Here is a 17,933-nt window from a genome sequence, read left to right on the forward strand (position 1 = left end):
TATATATCTGTCGTGTGTGTGTGTGTCTGTGTGTGCGCGTCTTTGCTGACTTGTTTCTCGTGAACAGCGCAGCATGGATCCAGATGAGGGATTTTTATGAAGAAGGGGTAGCCGTGCTGGCCATCTCCTGAGAAAGACATTGCAGGCATAGAGGAAATACAGAAACTATCCTGGAAGTGGTTAGGGAAGAAAGGGGCAGCAGGCGGCATCGCTGGTGAAGCAGAGGAGATGAGGATGCAGTGAGAGGCATCTGGGGGAGAAGTCAGTGACTTCGGCCCATGCAGCCAATCTCTGCTCGTGTCGGTAGATGTCACTGCAGACAGTTACCAAGGAAATTTTAGAGCTGCTGGGCACCCACAGGGAAACACTTGCAGTGTGTAGAGGAAATTATGCTTCACAAAGCAATTTCGGCAGGAGGAGGAGTTTTCTACCTCGCTATCAGTATTCTAATCAGGAAACAAATGTATGTGAACATCAGAGCTGGTATATTTTTAAAACTAACTGGCAGTCAACAGTGATCCAAACAACACACTTACATTATTATAACTGGGACCAAATTAATACTGTGGAAAGACACCGCAACTCTGGAAGGACGAAGTTTAATTCAGATCATCACAGCCACCCAATGCCAGGCTGGGAAATGACCCAAAAGAGTCGCTGAGAACTAGCAGCCTCTCCCATGTTATGTCTTAGCCATGGCCACCAGCACTACTGACGTCAGAGATGAGGGTCTGCGCGTGCTCCAGGCTGCAGTGAGATGGTTTCTGGGGTCTGGAAGCCACACACACTGCTCTTCCAGCAAACACAGGAATTAGCCGAGACCCTGCCTCCTTTTCCACATGACCCTGCTTGTACGGAGGGGGAAATATAGCCATTACTTATAAACTGACATGGCATTCTGGATGCCATGCCAGACCCTGCTCTGACAGTGGCGACTGGATCATTACAGAATAACCTGTACAGGGAAAAAGTTTTTTTCCTGAATCAAGGTAAGTTATTAGTTGGCTTATGCCCTACGGCATCTCTTATACAACGGATACAATTAAAAATTGTTGGCATGAGTGTTTTTATTGCCTGCATAAAAGGTCTACTTCTGTTTCAAAACCTCCCGCATTCTTGGCCTCTGTGATGCCCTGCCCAGCGAGCTCTGCAAGTTAATTGTGTATTGTGTAAAATCATTTCCTTTTTGTCAGTTTTAAACTAGCTGCCTTCCATTTTCATTGCCCCTTCCCCCTATTCTTACATTACGAAACACCTGAAATAGAATCAGCAATTCACTTTTTCTCTACCCTTTGTTATTTTATACCGCTGTCAGATCACTCTCTAAACATTCTCAATCTTTTCCATTTATCCTCTTTATATGCCTCTTAATTTTTTTGTTCCCCTGCTATTTCCACTGCTCCTTTTTGAGACAGAATGATCAGGCCTGAACACATTCTGCAAGAGGAAAGAACAGTGCTGATTCCTCTAATAGCTTTATAAAATGCTCATCATTATAATAGCCTAGCATTTTGTTTGAATTTCTGACTGCTGCCATACACGGAGGAGGGCTTTCGTTAAACCATCCTCAAGGATGACCAGGGCTTTTTTTCTAAATTGCTACAAGTAATTTAGAAGGCTATGATATGTACGAGGAATTCAAGTTATTCCTTTCAATATACATTACTTGGCACGAGTCTGGCAGCATGCTGCCCAGTCATCTAGACTGGTTAAATTCTGCAACTTCCTTAAAGGTTTCCTCTACTTCCTTAAAGGTTTCCTCTACCTAGTCTTGATTTTGCAGGTTTGGGGCAGGTAATGCTCATACCACTTATTAGTGTATGCTGCAAAAATCTTACAGCTGTAACACCAGGATCATGGTTTTATTTACAGATCTAAATCACCTGCAGTACGTTGCTGAGGAGTTATCGACTGAATATGCAGAGCTTTTCAAAACAAAGCCAATGGCCACGTCACCCTAACGGACAAATACTCTTTCCCCCTAAGGACAGGGCCTGCTACCTTCAGGTACTTTACATGGCAGAAAAGTGTCAAGCAAAACTCCAACCAAAACATAAGACAACACGGAGGAAAAGAAAGGTCAGAAGAAGAACCAAAAAACATCCCCGGGGCCAAACAGACAAGGCATATCACAGAGACGGCAGACGCAAAAACATTCTTCGTGTGAGCCAAGTGTGGCCTTCCGCGCAGCGTCAGATGAGCCAGGCTGCCTGCTGGGAGAGAAGCAAACAACAGCAGCTGAACGCAGACGGCCTAATTTGGGTTTGCTAGCACCAAGGCATCCCTGGAACCCCCAAAATGGAAAACTGCCCTCGCCTTCTCGACACTGTAAGTGTTAAAAAGCAAAAGCTGTTGTCAACCCTTCCCAAGTGGGTCAGTCCTTCCTCTGGAGCGGCTGGCCTGAGAACTGTCAGACTAATGTTGCTGAACACCCTATTACTAAATCACGGCTCAGCCACAGCCATTCTTTGCCTCAGAAGCTGGATCCCATCCCAGAACAATCTTTACAAGTTTATTTTACTGATCAAAGCAAAATAAGAAAAACCTCTATATTTTACTATATTTAGTGAGCTATTCAGTAAGTGAAACTTTGGCAAGAGCAATGAAATGTAAAGTGCACCCCACATTTGTAAACTTTTGCATATTTGCTATGGAATAAGGCCAAAAGCGTTTGAAATGTCAATCAGGGTTCAGGTTGCTAGTACTTTCTTGCTTTGTTTTAGTTTAATAAAGTGGGCAACGTTGCCTTTCTCCGACAATACCCAGCAGACCCTCAATAAGGGCCCTTTGGCGAACAGTAAGCCTACACACGGATGCCGAGCGTGGCTCTGGGACCAAACCAATGAGATTGTGCTGCCATCTCGGGGCAAGGCCAGTGCATCACGCCGCACTTCCCACACGCTAGTGGGGAAGCAGCATGGCACCTCCTGGCCCGGCCCCCTGGCACTCTGCATGCAACAGAGCTGTTGCTTGCTCCGGGCAGGTCACACCAGTGCTCCTCCCAATGGAGAAGCATGCCAAGACTGCAAATTAAACCAAGCCACGCCAACCCCCCTCCCACCAGTGCAGTGCAGTTAGGTAGGAAATGCATTTCAAGGGTTACTTGCCAGGTTCTCAGTCATTCCCTGCACTGGTACTCGAGACCCACCATCCTCATGTCAAGCTATACCTTATCTAACATATGTTTAACTAAGATTATAAGCTACTTACATTTTACCCTAACCCACTGTTGTGTCACACCATCATTTTAAACCAATGTATCTATCACTAGCTGCTGGAAAACAATAGGAATAGAAAAAATACTATTCTATCAATTAAAAGCACTTCTTAAAATTTGGAGCCAAAAGACATTCTGAGCCTGCATTTTTCTGTCATTTTACGAAAACATACCTGGGTGACAAGGTTAAATCAAGCAAAGGAAATCCCTGGCACTTATCACCCACAGGCATTACTGATAAATTGTGCAGTGGAGGAATAAAGGATTACCTTCTGTATTTTTTCATTACACTTTTCTTTTGTTACAGAATACATAAATCCATTGTGGCACAATGTAATATGTATCATCGTGCTACACCTGTGGACGTTTCATAACGGCTGCCATGTCTGTGCAGTCAGGAATGATAAGTGAACCACCCGTGAATGTTAATGATAGTGATCATTCTGAGGTAACTTGGCTTTCCATCTTCCTTTACAGCCTTAGTGCTGAAGCCAGGGTGGCAAGGTTCAGAAGAGGAAAATGAAAACAAGAGAAAGGCAAGAGCTTCAGAGCTCAGACTGCTTTTTGGGGAGAAAGGCAAGGGAATTTGTGCAGTCTCTTATCCTTGGGGACAGTTGCAGTGAATAAATTAACTTTTAGGAAAGGAGGACTGTCTTCCATCCTGATCATAAGGCACAAACTTTTCCAAACTCAAGTCGGATTCTCTATCCTGGAAGCAGCTTGTTTTATTCCGAGGCAGAAATCGGAGCACTTAAGGCTTTCTGCAGAAAACTGCTGGCATGGTTGAAAATGACTGGTAATGACTAGTAAGATTTTCCCACTGGAAGTGCACAAAATCCAAGTTGAGGCTAAGAATCCCGGTTGACACAATGTCCTTTACTTAAGCTGGGTCATTTTTTTTAATAAACTACACAACGATATGAATCAGAGTGACTGTGTCAGCCCACACTTTTAGGTCTACATCTGAATTGTCTTGCTTTTGTGAGTCCCATGTTACTGTTGTGTGCTTATGAGTTTGATTGCCTCGGTTGTTATAGTACTTAATTTTCATACATTTGCATTGCACGTATATGATAAAATCCATTTTACAGATCACACACACACACACACACACACACACACACACACACACACACACGTATGAAGACTGACAACAGGCCTTACTGGGAAATGCTCCTACAGACTGAACAGAACTACAGTTCAAGCCTCTCAGCTGCATTTATAAGTGCATCCTAGAAGATTTCACATTATTTGCAAGTTTCCAAAAGGAATGCACCAGATATCAAACTAATGTGACTTTGAAAAAATGAATACAGAATAGGCAAAGCAATTTCAACACCATGTCAAAATAAAAAAAGTGTATGCAAGCTAAAGGACCCATATGCTAAGATTCATCTAACTGGAAGCTGAGTTACAGTCACCTAAAAGAAATGCCTTTATAGTTACAGCAGATGTATTTGTGATAGCAACATTTCCAACAAGAGAAAAAAAAAAAAAAACCTAAAAGGGGAGCAAAGAATTATTTTAAATGACTGGCTCATTTGAAGTCAGGTTTTCAGGTATTACTTCACCAGCTAAAAGTTGGTGTTTACATGAAGGCAGCGCTTTGTTTGACTCACCCTGACAAATCAGAATCGACATCAAAGTGGATTGTTCGAGACCACGGCGTGTGACATTGGACAAAGCACTCCTTTCCACAACAGACATTTTCCAAAAACATAACTTGCTATGCTAATGGGCAGCTAGAAGCCAGAATGACTGCCCTCCGTCTTCTCCTTGTGCAACTTTGCCAGAGTCCTTGGAAGTTGCCAGATTCGGTCATGCCTGCTTAGCTTGCTCGACTGATTGTGCCAGAAAAGAAAATAAGACACAGATGTATTTGAGCTCTTTGAGATGCCAGTAAGAGAGACAGCTAATGGCTTCATTTCGACCCTCCCCTACCAGCTGGGCACAGGTGGGGGATAATGAGGTCCCTCTCCCTAATCAAACTCAATTATTTACTACTCTATATAACCACAAAGACATTTACATTCAGCTCAGAATATAAAACACACTGTGGGCTACTTCCAACCACTGCCACTGGGTATTCGTAACAAACTCAAGTGGCTAAGAGTTTGCGTTGGCAGGAGTGTAAGTGTATAAAGTTTTGCAAACTGTTTCTGTTCAAATATGTCCTGCTGAAACGGGGTCCCAGGCGAGGTTCCATAACTGTCAGCTCAGTGAACTGCATAACATCTGAGAGTGCATTCAACATACAGCACGGGCAAGATCTTGAAATAAAACGCCACATTTCATCATGAAGCTTCTCAGAAGCGTCAATTTTTTCACCCGTGATACACTATTAATAAACATTACCAGTCACTAGCCTGACACAGCAGCAACCGGGATACTTAAACATAAGGGGAATGAGAGCTACAAAACATAAAAACGTGATTACATGCACGAGTCGAATAAGAGCAAAGGAAAAGAAGATGTAGGGTCTCTCAAAAACAATAAGAAACACTATATGCGGCTACATTTAGGGAACATGGAATAATTTTAGATCCCAGGAACCACTAGCACAGAATTTTAATATAAATTTTTTTTTTTTTTTTTAAATACCTGTTTACTCAGAAAGGGCAAGCAATTTCACAAATCATTACCATGCACATGCCAACAATACAAGATTAACGATTACACAAAGTCTTTTTGTTTACTGAAACATTACTTGATACAATCTTCAACATTTTTGCAACTGATTGGACCTTCCAAGCCACAAAACAGCTTGTTTTTCGTTTCCAGGAATTATTTTACCCCAAAAGGCAGCTTTGTCTTTGCTCAGTCCATGTTCTAACAGAGATGCCAAGTGCAATTTCCCATTTTTTTAAAACAGAGAACTTTTAAACATACTCCAAGCATGGAATAAATGGTGACCAAATGCTTGGCTCTCCCCATCCATTTTGCTGCATTTCCAGCTGTGCCTTAATCTTGCCTTGTAGAGGATACAGGGCACTGCTGGGCCACCCTGCAGTGCGGAGAGTCTACACAGATCTGGCTAGAACAGATCTGTGCAGACTCATGGTCCCCATGCTATCAAAGGCAGAATTAGGGCCTTTTACTTTAACACTAGCCTGAACACCTGAATAGTTAACACTGAAATGATTTTGACCCGAAATGAAAAAAAAAGTAACAAAGACTGATTTTAATAAAAATAAAACTTGAGCTTCAAGACTACAAGACTTGTGGGCACTAGGGATATAAATACTGATTTTAAAATATGTCCACTTAACCTGTTGTAATTAGAACACTTAAGTGATTAATCGGTATGGCAACCCCCTGCCTTGTAGACAGAAGAGATGGGGAAAGGGGGAGTGGGGCCCAGAACCCCAGTGCAGCTGCTTGCAGCCTCCCTGCTGCCTGCTGTGAGCCACCCGGGCATGGCGATGGGTGACAGGGGCTTGCCCAGAGCCCAGGCTGCTCGTGGCAGGTGGAGGGGAGGCTGCAAGCAGCTGCACCTGGCTCCGCCACTGGCACATGGCAGTCTTACCTGGTGGCAAGAGCACCCAGCTGAGAACCACTGAGGTAAGTTGAACACAACAGTGGCTCTCAACTGGAGACAGTGCACATTGAACAAAGCAGCGGAGGGGTGCCTGGACTCCGAAAAGGCTGAGAGCATCTCATTTGAGTGCAAAGAGTTTCACAGGAGGCCAGTAACATTGCTGCAGCATTCAAGGCTTTATAGTTCAGGGTTTTTTTAAGTTAAGAAAAGATCTTCTTCTTGATGGTGGCATTTAAAAAAGACAAGATTTGTAAATTAATTCATTAGACATTTTAATCTAAACTTGCAATTGGGTGTGATTTCCCATTTTATACAAACTGAACAATGTTAATGTTTATGTTATGTTTAGTTTGCTTAAAATAACCACTGTTTTAAATCGCCTTAATTTTTGATTGTGCCACCTTGGTAGAGAGAGACCATGCCTTTCCGTTGGGTTTCCTGCAAGTGGGAGACCCAGATCTTGATTTGCTACATGTTGGCTTACTCAGCCAGCAATTTCCTACCTGGCAGAAGCAGAAGATTACACTTCTCTGAAAATTCAATTGGAAAGACACCAGGAAATCTCATGAATTTTGCAGCATATTTGTGCAGGTACAACGCTTATTACAGAGTGCAAATATACATGTTTGATTTATCTGACCTTTTAAATTTTAAGGTAGGCAATGAGTGGCTTCCATATTTATGTCTTATTTGATTATTTCTGTTGTTTTAAACAGAAACAAAGAAAACGGTTTTCTTCTCTCCAGACAGTAACTGTTGCCAAAAAAGAGATCAAGTCAGATTTACGAATACTAAATTATGCAGACTGCATATGTTCCATTTCTATGGACAATGAAAGTGTTTGCAATTAGGACAGAATGAAAAGAAAAAACACAGTTGCTTCTCCAAGACTCAAGCAAATGGCTCGCTAATTTACACCCATACCGGCACTGGCTTTTCTTTCACTGCACTCTAATGTTCTCACACTTCATGAGCTAGAATAATACCGCACTTCAAAGTAATGCAAATTTAAAAACTGAGATTTTTTAAAAGGTCACGAAGACTTTATTGTTTAAAAGGACACTGCCAACGTCAAGAGGCACATCCGCGTCTGAGAAGTTTGTAGCTGCTATTGTAAAAAAGAAATCTTAACTTACATGACAGGACAAAAAACCCCTCAGCCCCCATTTCATTTCTTTATTCCTGCATTTCACAGCGCTCTGTGGACAGCTACAAGCACGGTTTTGCAGGTGGCCAGTTGGACTTCTGGCCCAGTGACATCTGCCCCATGCATGTCTCTGGCTGTCACCAACATCATCGCATCACCCAGGCCTCACACAAGGGAGTTACTAACATCAGGAGTGGAAAAGCTGAGCCCAGAGAGAGCTGAATGGGAGACACGTGCACAGAAAGAAGGAGAGGGAAACACCAAGTGTATTTGGAGGTGTTGCTCTTCAGCTTCTTGGAAAGACACACAAACATTACTAAAGTAGATTTTTTTTTTAAACGTCACCATTCAAGGTGACCATATCCTCTCTAAAACCCTGACCCTGTGGAAACATATGCAAGTGTGGGCAAGCTGAGCCAAGATGAAATAATGCAATCTTTTCAGTCTCAGGAACACCTTCTTGGCTTCCCGGGGAGCTCAGAGGTCTACTCCTGTACCTGTCACATACAGACTGGGATAGTGAGAGGGAAGCCAAAAACATTTCTGCTCTCCCCACTATGCAACACAAGCACCACTTGTAGAAATCTTCTTTAGAAGCAGGAGTCTGACAATACTATGACTTCTCACTCTACCCTCCTGCAGTAATGGCAAAAATTAAAGTGGCTTGACTAGGAGTCCAGGGCAGTCTGCCTCTACCATTAAAGCAAAGTACCAGAGGGAGGCAAACTGAGCTGCTTCTCAAGGAAGACTTCAGTTGCACACACTGCAGACAAGTGAGACTTTGGATCCATCCTGGAAAACAGGTATTGGCTCATAACGGTGGATTCCTGAGAAAATCTCTGGATGAGATATTCATAGGTGCACATGACAGTGCATACAAAAACTAATCAAATAAATCTTTTTTTTTTTCCATTAGGATCACTCAAAACTGGAACCGACCCTATGGCCCAGAAGCACAGGTCTTTTCCATGAGCCAAAAGAATATAAATCCTTCCAATATTCAGGAAAAATATATTGGCACTTACTCCCACAAATTACACTTACAGTACATTAGCACTTATATCTATATGGGCCAAACACCTACAGATATTTTGGCTTGCAAAACTAATACGTTGTTGTAGTAACTGACCTGGTATTTACACCAAAGATACAGCAGCTAAGATGCACTGGTCCAAGTAACTGTTTTAAATGATTTCTTTCTGGAAGGAGCAAAAAGCCATACATGAGAGAGGTAGAGCTAACTACATCATTAGGTGCTAAGCCAAAGCTGAAGTACTGCCAAGACTCAAGAAGCCTGGTTCTCTTACAGCTACTTTCTACATAAGAGTGCATTCATTTCATTTGCTAGTCCAGGCACATTAGACTTTCAGCTAAAAGAGTAATTTTGCAAAACAATGGTGTGACCAAAAGGAACTGAAGATTACGAACTCAGTAGGTATTTGGGGGGAAAACAAAAACAAAGCCCCCCAGATCACAAAGTATTTCTCAGCAACAAAAGCATGCAACACTTCTGCACAAAGCAGCATGGTATATTTTCTGCAGTTTTAGAACCATAAAGATTCTGGTTTTAGGATTAAAGAGAGGTATTATAGTACTTACGAGACAAGTTTAAAATGGAAACTAGATTTCCTGCTCACATGGCCCATACAAGATTTTACATGCAAAAGAAATGACTTATGAAAAATCTCAAATATATCTAGGGCGTGACTTCTGATAAATTCAAATGCATAAGTGCAGAAGGGAGAGGGGGGAAAAAGTGTGAGCTGGGATACAGACTATAAGCCCAGATGTGAAGATAATTTAGAAAGCCGGTGTCAATACTCACATTCGAACAAAAAGCGACTGTTTTGCTGCCAGCCCGGGAGACGAGTACTTTTCAACCAGTGCCAAAGTGCTGAAGCCAAACTTATGAATGGGCTCGTTGGAATCCAAGGGTGGAAAGTCTGTGTCGACCTCACCATCATCTTCAGCAATATGGAGACAGTAGGCATTGACATTGTCACTGAAACAAACAAAGAGCAGAATTATTCCAGAGGGGAAGCTCCATCGGCAGCTAACTTCTATGGCCCAGTGTCAGGTGCTAAATGCCACCGACAATGAGCCAACAGGCTCCTGTGGTGTAGAAATCAATATATTTTAGAAATCACTGATTAGGCGTATTTATCCACAGTTTCAAGCCTTAGGTTCTCCAGCTAAAGTAATTATGTGATAGTAGGGTGAAAAGAAAACCTCCAAACAAGGCAGAGCAGTATCATATGATCATTAGCAGATTTGTAAGCAAACAATGACAAGTCGGTGATTAAAATATATCTAACGCTATTAAAGTTTTAAGACTTGCCAAAATGGCAGCAATATTTTTCCCATCAGTGCAAATGCGTTTAATTATGTGACAGTTAATTTTTACAGTGAAATTTGAATGAGCAGTTTCTATTTCCTTCAGTCTTAGCTCTAACAAGTGTGAAAAAACGCATTGTTTTGTAACAGGATATGCTCAACCGGTGCAGCGTGCACTCAGATATGTAAACAGTGCAACAACTGTGCCAAGGAAATACGTACATGAAAAGTCAAAGATGTGTTCAACAACCAAAGTTATTACAGTGGAAAATAAGCCACAAAAAAACATCTCTTAACGCCTACACAGCCCAATCAATGAAAGCAGTTAAAATTATTATGCAGTACTGCATGGGACTAAATACTGCCCAAGTTCTCAGACACATGCTGTGAGAGAAAAAAGGAAAACCGATTTCTTTCTACATGCTAGAATCGGGAGAGATGTAATTCTATATAAACAAAATATAACAATGGCACATCAGCTTTTCTTATATTAAAATCTAAGCACTAACGCTTACGTTTCTCAGCTATAAATCCGTACTCTTTCTTATTAGAAATCTGCCAGCATTCTGACTTGTTCCAGAGGCATGACATATAGCCTAAATGTTCACATGGCAGTATGTTTCTAAACTCTGCAGTTTAAATTTGGAGTTTTAATTACTTGATTGATGCTTAAATTAATTAATTGCAAAGTGTATGCTAATTGTTTAATTGGTCGCTTGATCTATATAGATCATTTTTTGAACTAAATGAGTTGATTTACAAAGTTTATTGATTGGATGTGACAATGAATTATTTCGCTGACTACCTGATTTGCAATTTTCCCAATTAATTCACAAACCTTTGGTTGCAACAGTGCTTATTGAGAGTGCTTGGTCCAGGTGATCTATGCGCACAGAGTCATGACTAAGATATTTATTATACAAAACAGGTAATAATGACATATTAATATTAATCTAAACTGTAAATTTGTTAAATGAATGACTAACAAGAAAGTAATCCAGCAATGTTTGTCACTATAAATTTTGTAAATTCTGCAATGCTGTTAAAGAAAATGTTATGAGCCCTTGGACTCCTGTGAAGAATTTGATACATCACTGTAGAACTGATTTTTAACTTCTTCAGGAACAGAGCAGCAAAACTTAGAAAAACGGGTGCATGGTAGCATGGGCACAGAACTTAGATATATGCAAGAACAATCTAGATATTAAGGAGGACTTTTACTTGGGATTTCCAGCAGCACACAGTAACACAGTTCTGCATGCTCAGTGTCCTTTTTAAAAACAACTTAAAAGATCATCCCATTGCAGGACATGCTCCAGCCTGGAGGTCTGCCTGACCCTGCTCTTTCACCTACATGTTCCATGACTCCGACCGCGAATCCTGTGGCTGGGACCTATGTGTCCGGCAGAATTCCCCCAACATGTAAGCAATGTACACCCATGGCTCTAGTAATAACATTAAAACATCTCTTTTGTACCTGGTGCATGTGCAAAATTCCCACTGGAGCAAGGGGGAGATACTACACACTTTCTCATGCATGTGTGTGTGCATGATCAGAAAAAAAACCCCAAGTGCCGAACTGGCAGAGCTTAAACACTATCCTCACTCTGTATGTGCCCTGCTATATTGAAAGCATATGAAGCTGATCATGTCTTATGAACTGAAGGTGTTCCAGGTCTCTCCAAACAGGGGACATGGCTTTTGAGAAATAACACACGTGCAGTCAACTCTGAGCTCTGCTGATCTGCATCTATTTGTATGTGTGTTAAATCAGGAAATAAATGTTATTGTCTGTGAAAAATAAGAAGATACTAGTGAGACAGTACAGAGTTTGAGGTTTTTTCAGATGTAATGTTATGGAAACACATACCTTAAGACTGAGAGAAATGTAACCTGCTCTACACACACTACTGCTTCACAACTGTTCTAACGTTTGTTAAAAGCTTGTATTAACACCACGAAAGAGAATTCCTTCAAAGCATTTAAGATGCCCTCAAATACAAGACGCACCCAAATTTTCTCGCTCTCAATTTAAGAAAAAAACGAGTAAAACATAAGAGTATGCTCTTTATAGTCCACATAAGAAATGTTTGCTTTTCTTTTTGTTTTAATTAAAGATATAGGTTATCTCTAGAAAAAGAAAAATTAAAAACATATCCTCTATCTGAAGAGACAAAACAACATAGATCCGGTTCTAATAATTAATTAGTGAAGGTGTACATTATATTCAGGAAGTACCTCTATGCATAAACTATGGAAAAACAAATCCAGTTGATACATTTATAGATTTTTTACTACATGTATAAATTCACATGCACTAAGCTAAGACGACAGACTAAAATTTCTCTTTAAATGGAAAAGTCTTGAAACTCTGATTTCATTACCAAAATAATGGAAGACATTACTGTAGTGAATGCAGAATTGTCAGTTTTTAGTATTCTAAAATAAATGTGTGGATCTAAAAGTCTCTGTACCCCAGTTGATTTTCACAGGCTTTTGGAAAGTGGAATCGCCAGAGCACATCCATCACCAGTCAGCAACAGGACAGTCCGGCGGATTATAGACACCAAAGTTCACACGCAAGAGGCCAGGAACAGGGTTGCTAGCTCTATTTAGGCTTCCTTGTCTCGAGACATTGAAGAGAGACCAAATCACAAAAGTGGCAGGGCCACGCAGACACAAGACATTCCCAAAGCTCCCAATTACAACTCATTCATTGTGGACTCACGAGTCTGCATTTCAGGAGAAAGAAAGTGATGACAAGATCTGGCTCTCCTGAAGCCAGACAGAGGTCTACCTCCTCATTCTTCCCCACTAAGGTTATTAGCAGCTATGCCTGCTATGTTGTGTATTCTTAGATATGAAATAAGAAGTAGGTTTAACCCATGTATATTTAAATGCTTTCTTCTAACTGACTCTGATGGTTTTTCATCTGTAAAGCAACTAGATTTAGAACTAGCAGAATAGAAAGTAGAATATACAATTTATACAATATAAGTTATCTGAATCTCCTGATGTAGAAATGAATTCTGGAAATTAACCTGGAGTTAAATGGATCCTCATTTGTGGAAAGGTGTGAAACAACAATGACAAAAATAGACTAGGGAAACAAGAAAACAAAGGAAAACTTCACACTAAATAAAACCGACTTGGAAATGTTGACTCTGCCTCTGTCCCTGAACACCAGGGCTCAAGTTCTCAGTTGCCTCATGTAGTGTCCCAATGACCTGCAACACTTCCTCTAGTACTGATCTGCCTGCAGTTGGGTCAGCTCACATTTTAATACCCTTCTTGGCCATCGCCATTCCCAGGGAGACCTTCACACCACTCCCCAAAAACAGAGGTTGGTGTTTTATTGGATATTGTACTCATTTACTTTGGTCAATGGGATGTGTACCATGTGCCAAGAGAAAGTGTGCCCAGAGACTCAGACATTAGTTGTATCTTGTACATTTAAAAATAGACTAACAACGCTCAAAAATCACCCAAGGGATCAACAAAAGTTTAACCAACAGAAAATGGTGATTAATAACGGCAAATGAATGACAGCGTCTGCAATTACTCCTACATTTCTCCACCAGTGTCAGAACGCTGAGGTGTGTAATACATCACAGGTCTCAATATCTCATCTGTTCTCTTGCACAACTAGAAGAAACTCTGGAGCCAAAACAACAACCTACAAAACACCTGGTCCTTGAGATGGCTCACCTTCCAATGCTGTTGTACATCCACAACTTAAAATCGGTTAGCAATCAGGGATCCTACATGAACACAGCTAATTCTTAATGCCGCAGACACAACAAGCATTGTCCTGTCAACTGTGCTACTGAGACAAACCTACCGAGTTATCAGCTCACTTCTAAAAACACATGACTCATGACTACAAAAATATTCCTGAGAAATCCAGGAACAAGGAGCAAATTTGAAAGTTTGACTGATTTAACAAATAAAAGCATCAATTAGGTTATCTTTCCTTTGCACCAGAGATGAATCTCTTATATTAACTAACTACTTCTGACCTCTTGTGATGCAACAAACATGAGGGTAAGTATTTCTGCAGACTCTATGGAGGCTTCTAAAAGCAAAGGTATCCAGGTTAAGAAGGTATGCAGTAACTATTTCATGGAACATGTATGACCGATCACAAAACCATTACCTTTACTAAAAGGAGCAAGTACTCTGGTGTGACAAACTAAATCTATTTTTCAGTTTCACAAATTTAGAAGCAGACATTTTCGTAGCAAAGAGGTAACCAATGATTACAGCAGATATTGAAAAATCTATTGATAGATTGAAGCCATAAAAAATGTCTAAGCATAACAGTATATTTTGATCTTTTTATTGCATGAGTGATTGAGGAAAGTTTTACTAGCAAATATAAAAGGTCTGTTTTATGATAAAGGGGTGTCTCAATTAAAGAATAAAGCAGTCTTCACAATTTCAAGTAAAACTAAACTTTTATGATAAATTTTGCATGTTCCCAATATCCATATCTTCCTTTTAGTGGTGTCTTCAAAACACTTACATAGAGGATAAGGCATCTTAGACGCTTAGCCCCCATACGATCAATTCTTTAGGGAAAAAGAAAAGCTTATATATGTTTCACATTTTACAGTGCAAATATTCCACAAATTACAATAGAAGGGAATTATGTTGGCAAAGTGCCATTTTTTAAAGGGAGGGAATAAAATTAAAGTTGTGTGCACAACTTTAACCCTGAAAGTATTTGGGCACAAACGCCCTTCTTCAGGCATAGGGAGACTCTTCCAAAGTCTCCTTATGCCAGAAGGGCGTTTGTGTTCGAAAGCTTGCAAAGACCATTTTTTCCAACTGTTTAGTTGGTTTGATAAAAGCAGTCACATCAACCCAAAGAACCTTGTCCACCTATGTCCTTAGAAAAAGATGGCTACAACCAATAACCCTGCAACCTTAACTCTGACCTCTTTTGTATACTCATACAACACAATTTAGTCATCTATTATACAGATGCATAAACTGTCTCAAACAAAACCCTGGCAGCTCACATCAGCGATGTGGCCTTGCTCTTACTAATCAGACAGTCAGGCCAGGGGCAGAAAGAGACCCCGAGATGCTGCACACCACTTGCTGTTATTCTTCAAGCAGGTTTACAGATTGTTCCTACCTGGTGCACCAGTGACGTACCTGAACCACTAAGCAGCAGTGCAAAAACTAGGTCAGGCATAAAGTAAAGAAACTGTCAGTGACACTAAGAGTGGTGCAATTTATCTTATTTTTACATAGAGCGTTTTGAAATGATGATTCATTTACACATCCCTGGCTTCATATGTTTAGCATTACAGAGTACCCAGTAGTTTAATTGAAAGAGAAATAGATACAGATGTGTGTGTATCGCTCACAAGGAAGTATTGATAAATGTGTAGGTGGTTCCTGTAAGATTTATCTGTAAAAATATTGGCATGGAAATCCATTTCATTATGCAAAAATGGTTGTAGCAAAGAAAATTAGAGATCAAGAGGTGGCAAAGAAAGAGCATTACTTTAGTTTGGGTTCCCGTCCTTCACTCGTGTACTGCCAGCATATTAGTCCAATCAGGTCATGCACCTTGGCATTTGCTATCGTCACAACTGTCATTGGCTGTAGTTTGTCTTGGCTTGCATGCAAGGGGAGGTAGACATCAATTTTTTTGGTTGCAGTTGTTCCAACATGACCCTGTTGGAAAAAAAAAAAAAAAGCATTTTATTAAGCCAAGTAAGGGACAGTGTAAAACAGACACCGCATGCCATTTTGTGTGGGCTACAGTCTATTACAGTGGCTAGAACCAAAATGTAATTCTTTTACTTTCTAAATGTTACATGAGTTATTATGCATGTTTAAATAAAGTTCAATTCTTTTAAAGCTATTAAAAAATCTCTGTATGGATGATTGTGAAAGATGAGTCTCACGTTAGGCATATTTCATGCATCTTCCCAATGGGAAGTTCCCATGGGGGGAAATCAAAACTGTGGCAACGTTCCCTATTCCCACAAGATCTTAAATAAGGAACAACTCTGCCACCCTACCTGCATTCCCAACTAAAACTTACCGTCTCTCAGCACTGGCTGTAATGCTGAAATTACCCAGCTCTTAACTTTTGCTCTTTCCCATCCCCTTTCCCCTGCTTGCAGATGACTGCTGGGATCTCTTCTTCCCTTGACTACAGTCACTCTTCTCCGTGGCATCCCTTCCCCTAGCTCTGGTGTGGGCAGAATCCTGATGCCCACAGCATAAAAAAATGCTCAGCTTCATTATCAATATCAGCACCAGTCCCCAGTGGATTCAGGAGACAGCTCAAAACTGCCCTGAGTTTTTTAATTTTCCATGAGTTCCTCCAGCTTAACTCAGAGACTGAACCTCCCAGCTCCTCCTCTGGTGGAGCAGAGAAGGGCTCAAAGGAGTTCCTACTATTGTGCAAAGAGGGCTAAGGGTTAATGTGCAGGGGGCTCCTTCCCACTGTACATAAAACGGGAGGAATTAGAGACTGGTACTGCACATAGCAACAGAAAGGAGGAGGAAAGGGCATGCAGCGTCACATCTGGGAGAGGTCAGGCTGGGCAGGCCAGCAGGTAACAACAGAACATAAATTAGTGGGACATAACATGCATGAATCTCATGGGTGCAAAGGATTCAGAAACACTGCCTCTAAGCATAAGGATTACATGGCCACGGGCTACAAGCTGCTGCAAAGAGCTCCCACCAGGGAAAACCTATGTTAACCCTGCACCCAAGTAAGAGACTCAACATCGCAATGAACGGCCACGCAAAGAGATGCAGAGGGGATTAGCCGGTTACAAGTAAACATGCTGTCTGGATGTCCAGGCAAGAACAAAACCAACTTATAACTGACTCCATAGCTAACCATTTAAAACTGAAGACAACCAAGATGGATTAACTGGTATCACTGCATTTTATTGCAATTTATTGTATTAAAAAAAAAATCTATTTGGCACCAGAGAGATTAAGACTTAATTGAAACATAAAGAATAAAGCAACATAAAGATCTATTAAATGTGTTAGAAGACAAATCTATAGCTGATAGGACTCTATTTTTAAGCTAATAATCTTTTAAGCAGCAAAAATATTTTATATCCCCCCCACAACCCCAACAAATTAACTGACATAAGGATGATATCCTTGCTTCATACCAAGAGAAAGAATTCTTTGTTAGTAATTCCAAGTAACTGAATACAAGTATTTATACTTTTAAGTTGCAAAAGTAAAAATAATTTAAAAATGAAAAGAATTAACCTTTGCATGAACGGTTGAACTTGAAAGTACTGAAAAAATCCCCCAGTAATTTTCACCCCCTTTTCTGTCCAGCAGCCACCACTACAGACATTCACATCCTGTTCTAGGAGCGCTGAGCAGCCAGGACACGAGGCTCATGTGCTGCAGGATGCCCAGTGCTGCTGCTGCTGCAGCTGAACTGCTCTTAGTGGTGGGAAGTGCCTGGAAAGTTCCCTCCTGTATTCTGAGCCCTTGCCAGACATCAGTACACACTGGGCTCACTATAGGATAGTTACCTTTCTGGCTACAAGAGCTAGAAATGAGATTTAAAAAAAAAATGAAATCTGAAGTAGAACACAATAGATACAGACCAGAGGAGCTCAAAATCTTTTTAGCAGGCAGAACATGATCGGCCAAGTCATGATGGATCCTTATGTTCAGTCAGTACGCAA

General features: G+C 40.8%; 1 protein-coding gene across 3 annotated transcripts in view; it reads right to left on the bottom strand.

Moving 5' to 3' along the window:
- The window catches only part of MAPKAP1 (mitogen-activated protein kinase associated protein 1), a 176,381-nt gene that overhangs the window by 56,882 nt on the left and 101,566 nt on the right, over positions 1-17,933 (bottom strand). For all 3 annotated transcript variants that reach the window (XM_019510913.1, XM_019510912.1, XM_019510914.1), the window contains 2 exons: positions 15,755-15,927; positions 9,728-9,904 (listed from right to left, as the gene is read on the bottom strand). In XM_019510913.1, coding sequence (XP_019366458.1) covers positions 9,728-9,904; positions 15,755-15,927 — 350 coding nt within the window. The remainder of the gene's footprint in view (positions 1-9,727; positions 9,905-15,754; positions 15,928-17,933) is intronic.

Source organism: Gavialis gangeticus, unplaced genomic scaffold, assembly GCF_001723915.1.
Source record: "Gavialis gangeticus isolate Ggan-Ray unplaced genomic scaffold, GavGan_comp1, whole genome shotgun sequence".
NCBI classification, from domain to species: domain Eukaryota; kingdom Metazoa; phylum Chordata; order Crocodylia; family Gavialidae; genus Gavialis; species Gavialis gangeticus.